This window comes from Natator depressus, chromosome 23, assembly GCF_965152275.1.
Source record: "Natator depressus isolate rNatDep1 chromosome 23, rNatDep2.hap1, whole genome shotgun sequence".
In the NCBI taxonomy this organism is placed as follows: Eukaryota; Metazoa; Chordata; order Testudines; family Cheloniidae; genus Natator; species Natator depressus.
Window position 1 is genome coordinate 753,618 of NC_134256.1, and position 11,001 is coordinate 764,618.

The window sequence follows — 11,001 nt, forward strand, 5'->3', positions numbered from 1 at the left end:
ACCATGTCATGCAGGTGTTTACACCCGGGAAACGCCCCCCCAGGTCAGAACAGCTACACTCTGCCGTGGGGTAAATGACAGTGCAAGTTACGCTCTCAGCTCCCCGCCTGACACACACCTGCTCAGGACGGGGGCAGTGATGGCAGAGGGACCCTGCGCAGACAGACGAGTCGGACGCAGGAGATCTCAAAGGGGCTGTCTGGAACCGAATTGCATCCTGGGGAGATTAACTCACCCAGCCAAGTGGGTGAGGTTTTGGCTCACATGAGCCTTCCTCCCCGGCGGCTCAGAGCCACTGAGGCATGGAGGGACACCTGTCTGCTGCCAGCAGCCATGTTGCTGCAGACAGTGTGGGCAGCTGGGGCCAGTCTGGGGCCGGAGAGAGTCTCCCCTTGCAAAAACCTCATCTCAACCTGCTTCCTGCTGCAGCACTAGAGAGGGCATAGTGCCCCGCACCCTCGCCAGGCTGTGAGCTCCTTGCCATGGGGCCTCCCAGCTGTCTGCATCTTGAGCGCTACCCACAGAACCCAAGCCCCACAGATGCATTTCGGCCCCGCCCTGAGGGACCCTCTGGGGGGGACTCCAGCCCAGGCCCATTCAGATGTCTCCTCTGCTGAGGCTGCAGCAATGGGGGGTAGCTACGGGAGGGTGGGTAGGAACCAGCCCTACCTCCATCTCCTTCTACCCAGGAGAGAAGGAAGCAGAGGGACCCCTCAGACTGTAGCCCCCTCCCAGAGCTGGGGCAGGAACACAGGACTCCTCTGGGGTAGCTACCTGCAGCCCTCCCAGCTGAGAGGCCTTTGCTAGCTGCAGGGGGCGGGGCAGGGGCCCACTTCAGGCCTAATTCTGCCTCTGCGTTCCTACCTGAGAAACTCCACAATTGCACCTGTGTGAGTGAAAACGGGCACCTGGGCCGTCTCTTCATTAGTCACCAGGGGTCCCACCTCCCCTCCCCAGCACTGGGATCCAGGACTCCAGGGTCCTAGCCTCAGAGCTAGGCAGAGGAGCTAATGGTTTAGAGCGGCAGGGGCTAGTGGTCAGAGCAACAGGGCTCCTGGGTTCTGTTCCCTGCGGCTCTGCACCCTGATGGAGCCCCATTTTCCGCCGGGTGGGTTGTCCCAGCTGGCCGTGCCCCCGGATGGCCATGCCACTCTCCAGCTGAACACAGTAGCTGTGGGAAAGGCTGCATGGGGGACACACCCCAGCTCTGGCACGAGGATGCAGGGGGGAGCAGACAGAATCTCACCCCTAAACCCTTTGAATATGTCCAGTGGAGGAGCTGCTGCCCACGAAGTGCAGGCTGGAAGACACCAGCATTTGCCCCATGGGCTCGGCTGTTCCCCACTGGAAGGCCCCACCACGCCCCCGAGAAGAGATGGCTCCGGGCCCGCAGTGGAGAGCTGAAGAATGAAGTTGTTTTTTCCATATTGTAACTAAAACTCCATTTTGAAATGCTTAGTCCATTTTGCAAAACCTGCTATAACCTTATTAACTTAGTTCAGATGTGTGACTGAGGGATGCATGGATAATGGAATCAACCTCCAGCCACAGCCTGTCCTGATCAGGTGAAGTGCAAACACCAACGGCTGAAGATGCAGACAACAGCCCTTACAAAGTGAGAAGAGCATCAGAGGGGTAGCTGTGTTAGTCTGGATCTGTAAAAGCAGCAAAGAGTCTTGTTTCAGAGCAGCAGCCGTGTTAGTCTGTATCCGCAAAAAGAACAGGAGGACTTGGGGCACCTTAGAGACTAACAAATTTATCTGAGCATAAGCTCACTTCATCGGATGCATTCAGTGGAAAATACAGTGGGGAGATTTTATATTCACAGAGAACATGAAACAATGGGTGTTACCATACACACTGTAACAAGCGTGATCGCTTAAGGTGAGCTATTACCAGCAGGAGAGCGGCGGGGGGGGGGACCTTTTGTAGTGATAATCAAGGTGGGCCATTTCCAGCAGTTGACAAGAACGTCTGAGGAACCGTGTGGGGGGGGGAATAAACATGGGGAAATAGTTTTACTTTGTGTAATGACCCATCCACTCCCAGTCTTTATTCAAGCCTAAGTTAATTGTATCCAGTTTGCAAATTAATTCCAATTCAGCAGTCTCTCGTTGTCCATTTATTCTTTTACTGTCCAGTTTGACCAATGTACATGGCAGAGGGGCATTGCTGGCACATGATGGCATAGATCACATTGGTGGATGTGCAGGTGAACGAGCCTCTGATAGTGTGGCTGATGTGATTAGGCCCTGTGATGGTGTCCCCTGAATAGATATGTGGGCACAGTTGGCAACGGGCTTTGTTGCAAGGATAGGTTCAGAACGCCACTAACCATCACCTTCAGCCCCCAACTAAAACCTCTCCAACGCACCATCAAGGATCTACAACCTATCCTGAAGGACGACCCATCACTCTCACAGATCTTGGGAGACAGGCCAGTCCTTGCCTACAGACAGCCCCCCAACCTGAAGCAAATACTCACTAGCAACCACACAACAGAACCACTAACCCAGGAACCTATCCTTGCAACAAAGCCCGTTGCCAACTGCGTCCACATATCTATTCAGGGGACACCATCACAGGGCCTAATAACATCAGCCACACTATCAGAGGCTCGTTCACCTGCACATCCACCAATGTGATATGTGCCATCATGTGCCAGCAATGCCCCTCTGCCATGTACATTGGCCAAACTGGACAGAAAAAGAATAAATGGACAACGAGAGACTGCTGAATTGGAATTAATTTGCAAACTGGATACAATTAACTTAGGCTTGAATAAAGACTGGGAGTGGATGGGTCATTACACAAAGTAAAACTATTTCCCCATGTTTATTTCCCCACCCCCACCGTTCCTCAGACATTCTTGTCAAATGCTGGAAATGGCCCACCTTGATTATCACTACAAAAGGTCCGTTCCCCCCCCACACTCTCCTGCTGGTAATAGCTCACCTTAAGCGATCACTCTCGTTACCGTGTGTAGGGTAACACCCATTGTTTCATGTTCTCTGTGTATATAAATCTCCCCACTATATTTTCCACTGTATGCATCCGATGAAGTGAGCTGTAGCCCACGAAAGCTTATGCTCAAATAAATTTGTTCGTCTCTAAGGTGCCACAAGTCCTCCTGTTCTTTTTAAAGGGTCTTGTGGCACCTTATAGACTAACAGACGTATTGGGGCATAAGCTTTCGTGGGTGAATACCCACTTTGTCGGATGCAAGAGAAGAGTGAGAAGAGTCCACCCTCAAAGAACAGAACAAAGGTGCAATGGAAACAAGATCAAAGCCAGGTCCGAGGCTGCAAGTCACGTCTGCAATTGATGGGTGATCAATCACACAGGACCCAGAGGCAGCCTGACACAGCAAGGCCCACAGACGCTTGTTCAAACTGAAGCCTACGAAAAGGATGGGGGAGATGGAAGACTTTGGGTAACGTTCTGCTGCCAACATGGAAGGGCATCGGTGCGCGCTCGACAGAGACTCGGCTCTTCCTCGTGCCCGGCTTTCCTGGCCAGTTAGCCGCCACGAGCTACGATCCCAAGCTACGGACTCAAGCTATGTTCAGGACAGGTGACTGTACAGCATCTGCAGAACCTTGGGTGGGGGTGCGTCTGGGTATGGGTATATAGCTATTCGATATGAGCTGTTGGTTATAAATCAGATTGTGTTATCACAATAAACATGGCGTGTGGCCTTGTCCCCTGAAAAGATCCGGTGTCGTTTTGTCAGCATAACAGCGGCACAGAGCTAAGCAAGCACTCACCCCGTGTGCCCAGACCCCGCGGGCTGCGTCCGGGCTGCAGGCGATTTTCCCAAGCGCCGACGGGCAACGAACGCTGAGGTTTTATAATGCCGCAAACAGGAAGCTCCAGGGCTCTGCGGGCAAATTGCCTAGTTCAGCCCTTAGGAGCAGGGAGAGGGGCCAGAGGTGGGCTCGGGCCCGTCTGCTCCGATGTGGAACCAAGAGTGGGGAGTGGAGAGTAAGCAGAATCCTGATTCTGACTTGTTGGTAGGGATTGAGTATGTCCCTGTAAACAGAGTCCAGTCTCTAAGCTGGCGGGGGTGGTAGATCTAAAAGCAAGAATGCAGGAGAGCATCTGTGTAGATGCTGGGAGCCCAGAGGGGCTGCACTTGGTGGACACACCTAGCCAGCCAGAGGGTTCTTGTAAGCAGGGAGGTTCAGCTCTCAACTCTCTAGGAGAAAGGTGAGGGGGAAAGGACCCGACCCTGCTGACGGGAAGGATGAGTCAACTCTAAGAAAGGGAAAGAAATTTTGCGGCATGCACAATGATGAGAATTTGAAAACTAGTGTCACTTGATGCAAATTACCTGGCTGACAAGGGAGGGGGGAAGATTTGCCTAGTCATTGGCACAGAAGATACACCAGGTCGTAGCTTACAGGGATAAACTGGCTATTTTCTAGAACTCCTGGTGAGATCACAAAAGGCCCAAGCCACCATTGACCCAGTCAAATATTACCACGAGTTTGTAAAGGGATTCAGTAACATTGTTATTTCCATGATAAACCTTACCAAAAAAAGTCTGTTTGAGTCAAACCTGACTGTGAGAAACCATTTCTGTTACACGTGGATAAAGTCGAGGTTAAACTGAACGGTGTAATCCTACTTGTGTGGTTGCACTCTCTACGATTTTATGAAAATACGCTGAGGAGTGTGAATATGATGTAACCGGAATATGCTTCATGCAAAAGGTCTCTTGTAAAGTATCATTACAAAGCTTATAATCTCCTGAGTGTGGGCATCCTATTTGTATAAATGTATCACTCTTGTATCTGAAACTAGGAATATGAAATATAACTCTGACGGCCTATTGTAATTATGCAAAGTGTGGGCCATTAATGGTGGTTTGGAATCTTGATGGCCCCCATCAACTAGGACAATTGACTGTAGATGGCTCTGTTTACTTGTAAGCCTTCCTGTGTACCTGTGGGCTGGCAAGTGGGTAATTAAGTCTTACAGTGGCATGTGATCATGTCACCTGACCTGGAATCCATCTTTAACCTAGTGTTTTTCCATTGAGAAGGAGGGGTGGGAACCAGAGAGGGACAAAGGATTTCTGTCTTCTGCAAAAGCTATATAAGGGAGTGGAACAGAACAAAGGGGGTGGCCACCATGAGAAATCCCCTAGCTACCATCTGAGCTGGAACAAGGGCTGTACCAGGGGAAAGGGTTGGGCCCTGACTAGGAAGGTGTCCAGTCTGTGATGGAAGCTTATTGCAACGTCTCTGAGGGTGACATTTTTATCTGTATTCAGTTTTCTTACTCTATTGCGTGTTTTGTTTTATTTCGTTTGGTAATTCGCTTTGTTCTGTCTGTTACTAGTTGGAACCACTTAAATCCCACTTTCTGTATTTAACAAAATCACTCTTTACTTATTAATTAACCCAGAGTAAGTATTCATACCTGGGGGGGGGGGGGGAAACAGCTGTGCATATCTCTCTGAAAATACAGTAGGAAGATATATATATACACACCCAGCGAACATGAAAAAATGGGGGTTGCCAGACCAGCTCTAACCAGAGTGATCGATTGAGGTGGGCTATTATCAGCAGAAGAAAAAAACCTTTTGTAGTGATAATCAGGACGGCCCATTTCCAGCAGTTGACAAGAAGGTGTGAGTAACAGTATGGGGGGGAAATAAACATGGGGAAATAGTTTTACTTTGTGTAATGACCCATCCACTCCCAGTCTCTATTCAAGCCGAATTCAATGGTGCCACAAGGACTCCTCGTTCTTTTTGCTGATAGACTAACACGGCTACCACTCTGAAACCTATCTGTATTCAGTTTCCTTACTGTATTAGGCTTAGACTTGTGAGTGTTATTTTATTTTGCTTGGTAATTCACTTTGTTCTGTCTGTTATTACTTGGAACTACTTAAATCCCACTTTTTGTATTTAATAAAATCACTTTTTACTTTTTTAATTAACCCAGAGTATGTATTAATACCCGGGGGGGGAAACAGCTGTGCATATCTCTCTCTCAGTGTTATAGAGGGCGAACAATTTATGAGTTTACCCTGTATAAGCTTTATACAGGGTAAAACGGATGTATTTGGGGTTTGGACCCCATTGGGAGCTGGCTACCTGAGTGCTGGAGACAGGAGCGCTTCTTAAGCTGTTTTCAGTTAAGCTTGCAGCTTGTAGGGGACGTGGTTCAGGCCTGGGTCTGTTTTGCAGCAGGCTAGCGTGTCTGGCTCAAACCAGGCAGGGCACTGAGGTCCCAAGCTGGCAGGGAAAACAGGCTCAGACATAGTCTAGGCACACCAGGTGGCAGCCCCAAAGGGGTTTCTGTGACCCAACCCGTCATAATACTGAATGAAAAATTCCTGTGAAGCCTTCAGCAGTGCCCAGGGACACCCCTTTCTGCATCAATTTTGCATGGGGGGTGCGATGCTGTATGGAATATGGGAGACCGGAGGGTATCTGCTGACTGCCAGTCTGGATGCGACTCCCACAGATGGGAATGGGCTAAAGTGACACGGTCTCTCCCTCCCCCTGCAACTCCCACCCCTCCCCCTGTTTCCTGCAACCTCCCCTCCTCCCCCCCTGCAATTCCCACCCCTCACCCTGCTCCCTGCAATTCCACCCCCACCCCGTGCAACTCCCTGCAACCCTCACCCGGCCCCCTGCTCCCATGCCCCCTACCCATGGGTAAGTTTAATGGCGCGGCACAGGACACAGGCTGGGCAGGAGCAGCGAGTGGTTTATTAGACAGACAGACAGAGAGAGAGAAGGATACAGGATTTGCTGAGCCCAAGGCCCGCAGTCCGGGCCCCACAGACCGGTGGCTCTGGGAGTCTGAGTCCATTATAGCCTTGACACCCAAACCACCCCAGGCTGCCGGCGCCAGCACACGGTGCCTTGGGGAGCAGGGGGGCTATGCTGCTAGGTTGGCCTCGTGCCCCCCGGGGGCCTCCAGGCCCTTCTCCCGGCTCAGCCAGTCCACGCGCGGCCCCGCCCCAGCTGCGCCTCTCCCGGGCCTGGCCTTGGCCGCCTCCTGAGGCTGTTTGGACTTTTCTGGGCGCCTCTCCCGGCAGTGGGGGGGACACCTGCCCCCCCGCCGTCTCTGCGCTTTGGGGCTTCCACCGTCCGGCTCCTGCGGCCGCCGAGGGGGTCCCCGCTCCGCGCCCCGAGCGATGCGTGGGGAGCCCTTTGCGCCCAGGCCGCGGGCCCCGGCTCCGTCCTGGTCTCATCCCGCCGGGGGGCTGCTGCCTCCTGCCCCGGCTCGGTCCCACGGCCAGGGGCGGCTCCATCCTCCGGCGCCTCAGTGGGTCCAGTCGCGGCCTCTCCAGCCCGTGCGCCCCGCGGGGCCCTGCTGCCCTCGCCTCTCCTCCTGCGCGGGCCGCGGGCCGCCCCCCGGGGCCCCCTTCGCCGCCGCCGCCTGCAGCCGCTGCCCGGGCCCGCTGTGGTTGCAGAGCCGCGGGGCCTGCGGGCCGGGCGCGGTGCCGTTCTCCGCGCCGGGGCCCCGCGGCGCCCACACCAGCCCGTAGTAAATCACCAGGAGCAGCGCGGCCAGCGAGACGCAGAGGAAATAGGCGCAGACGGTGGCGACGCGCAGCCAGCGCGGGGGGGCCCGGCCCCCCCCCAGCAGCAGCTTCCCGCCCCCCCGCGGCCGATCCCCGGCGTAGCTGGGGGGCACCGGCTGCCCGGGCCCGTCTCCCTCCCGCTGCTTCATGCCGGCTGCGCCCAGGGCGCACGGGGGAGGCTGGCACGGCCCGGGGCGCCCGCGAACCTCTTGTCCTGCCGGCCCCGTCCGCGCCCTGCCCGCTCTGGGCAGCCTCGCCTCTCCCCCGCCCCCACTCCCGTGCCGGACCCGGACCCGCCCCGTGCCAGACCCGCCCCCGCGCTGGGCCGGCCCCGGCCCCGGCCCCCCTGCGCCATGCCAGCCTCTCCCACCCAGACTGCCCCCCCCCCGCGGCAGGGCCCAGACCTGCCCCCTCCCCTCGGCTCCCTGCCGGCTCACCACCCCATCCGGTCCCCAGGAGACAGAGCTCTGCCCCCCTTAATGCTGTGGGAGTGGGGGTATCTCTTTGACTGCAGAGCCTGCACCTAGTCTCAGAGAATTTCCCATTCTCAGCCTCCAAGGAATCTGCCTGCGCCTGGCTGCAGAGCAAAGAAGGGAGGGACACCTATGCAGCCCCCAGGAATAGGAAGCACCCCCTGAGCTCTGGGGGCCACAAGGACCCTCTTCCCCACGCCCCTCCTGGCACAGGTGCCTCTCCACCCCACCCCAGGGCAGGGGGCTTGGGCTGGAGAAGAGTGCGCGGCTCTGGGGCACCTGGGGACCCTCGCCCGCACCCCCATCCCTGACCAGTCAGCACCTGCCACCTGCAGCATCACCCCTGTCACCCTTCCGGCCCCGAATCCCACGCCGGGCAGGCTCCACACGGGTGCGCCATCCCCTTGGCAGGGGAGCTCCACACGCCCGGCTCCAGGGACCCCAATGACGCGGCCAATCCTCCCTGGAGAATCCCAGCAGCAGCAGGGGGGCTGCATGGCATGGGACAGGGAGTGACTCTGGGCCTAATGTAGGCGCAGCGCCTGGCCCCACTGCACCTTCCTGGGGCTACCACGGCACAGCAGGGTCCTCCCCCCTTCCGGGCATCACCAGCTGGCAGTGGCTGGGAGCTCCAGGGCTCTGCCTGACTGGCGTCCCTCACCGCAGTTGATCCCTTTCACAGCTGGGGAGCGAAGGCACAGGGAGAAGGGATTTGCCTAAGGTCCTCCAGCACCGCTGTGGCAGAGGTGGGAACAGAACCCAGCTCCGTGCTGTAACCCAGTCAGCGCAGGGAGCTCCGTGCATTAGTGCTAAGGCTAAGATGTAGTCACGGGCATTTGCGGTAAAAGTCCTGGACAGGTCACGGGCAGTGAATTTTTATTTATTGCCTGTGACCTGTCCAGGAGTTTCACCAAAGATACCCGTCTAAACCTCTACTTCCGGGGCCCCGCTGCTCCAGTGCTGCTCCCCACAGCTGCTGCTCCCGGGACTGCTCTCCGGGCACCCCTGGGGCCACTGCTCCAGCTGCCCCAGGACCCCTGCTGCTCGGACGGTCCCCAGGGCACCCCTAGGACCACGGTTCTGGTGCTCCCCGAGGCTGCCCCCAGGACTGCCGCTTGGGCGGTCCCCAGAGCCAGTTGCCCAGAGCGTCCCGAGCGGTGGCTGGTGCGGCTGGCCCCAGGGACCACTGGAGCAGCTGGCTCCCGGTCATTCCAGTAGTGGCCGGTGTTGCTGGCTGTGGCCCGTGGGTCGCCTGAGTAGCTGGCCCTGAAGTCAGCTGCACCAGCCACTGCGGAAGTCACCAAAAGTCACGGAATCCGTGACTTCCACGACTGCCATGAAAGAATCACAGCCTTAATCGTTGCAATGAACGCTCCAGCCTGCACCCATTTGAGAGACATGTCTGGGGACTGAACGGCTGCTCGCAGAGAGGCATCTGTACCTGCCCTGTCCTTGTGGTCTTAAGGAAGCCAGCTTTCCTGGATTTCTAACACCTCCCTGTCCCCACTACAGCTAAGAAACACGCTGGCTCCAGGGGGCAGAGTGGGGCCATGTGGTGCCCGCAGCGTGGGCAGGGATTGCATTAGCCTCCGAGAGCTGTGCTGTGTCCATGGCCAAGGGCTCATGGCAGGTGTGCTCTGTATATGGGAGGCCAGGGCCTGCAGCAGACCTAGTGCTGCTTCTTAAGAGCAGCCAGACCGGCTCCGACCAAAGGTCCGTCTAGCCCAGTGTCCTCTCTGCCAATAGCAGCCAGTGCCAGGTGCCCCAGAGGCAATGAAGAGAACAGGGAATCACCCAGTGATCCATCCCATCGCCCATTCCCAGCTTCTGGCAAACAGAGGCTAGGGACACCATCCCTGCCCATCCTGGCTAATAGCCATTGATGGACCTATCCTCCATGAACTTATCTAGTCTTTTTTGAACCCTGTTGATAGTCTTGGCCTTCACAACATCCTCTGGCAAGGAGTTCCACAGATTGACTGTGTGTTGTGTGAAGAAATGCTTCCTTTGGTTTGTTTTAAACCCGCTGCCCGTTAATTTCATTTGGTGACCCCTAGTTCTTGTGTTACGAGGCGTAAATAACACTTCCTGATTGACTTTCTCCACACCGGTCATGATTTTACAGACCTCGACCCTATCCCCACCCCCGGTCATCTCTTTTCCAAGCTGAGAAGTCCCCGTATTATTCATCTCTCCTCATGCAGCAGCTGTTGTTGCCCTTTTCTGAACCTTTTCCAATTCTAATCTACCTTTTTTGAGATGGGGCGTAGCAGATCGAGCACTCACCGCCATGGCACCTCCTGCTAGTCAGTCTGGGAATTAGCTCTTCTCAGCCTTGGAGCACCCCCTGCTGGCCAGCGTCTCACCTGCCTCAGGCCTCTGTGTCCCTCCCAGACCCTGGCACCCCTTTCCTTTGGGGTCCTGCCCACAGCAGCACCCTACACTCTGGGTCTCCCTTCCCTGGGGAACCCCCTCCCCCTATGCCCACCTTGCCTCAGTGGCTACTGCCAGTCATCCTCTAGTCCTCTTTCTCTGGGGCAAACTGCCCTTTGTGATGGCCACTCATCATTGGCAAGGGGGGTTTGGACCTGCTGCCTTTCACTGCTGCCCCAGAACCTCCCTAGGCCTTCCTGTCAGGCCGCCAGGCTGAGCTCCCCAGCTCAGCCTGCCCCTTCTCCAGCACTGCTCTGTCCCCATCCCCGCTTCTGGCAGCCAGGTCCATCTCTCTCCAAAGCCAGAGAGAGACTGACTGCCTTCTGGCCCCGGCCCAGACGGACCCTGATTAGCTCCAAGGGCTGGCTTTTAACCCTTTCAGGGCCGGAGCGGGGTGACCGCCCGCTACATGGGGTGACCACATCCGCACGCAGTATTCAAGACACGGCCGTACCATGGATTGATACAGAGGCAACATGATATTTTCTGCCTTATCTCCCCCTTTCTTAATGATGCCCAATACTCTGTTTGCTTTTTTGGCTGC

The 11,001-nt window shown here is 56.0% G+C and overlaps 1 protein-coding gene across 1 annotated transcript; it reads right to left on the minus strand.

Moving 5' to 3' along the window:
* Positions 1–6,714: 6,714 nt before the first annotated feature.
* On the minus strand, positions 6,715–7,700 carry INAFM1 (InaF motif containing 1). The gene has a single exon (XM_074937483.1). The coding sequence runs from the start codon at positions 7,698–7,700 to the stop codon at positions 7,290–7,292; it is 411 nt and encodes a 136-aa protein (XP_074793584.1). The 3' UTR covers positions 6,715–7,289.
* Between the last annotated feature and the right edge of the window lie 3,301 nt (positions 7,701–11,001).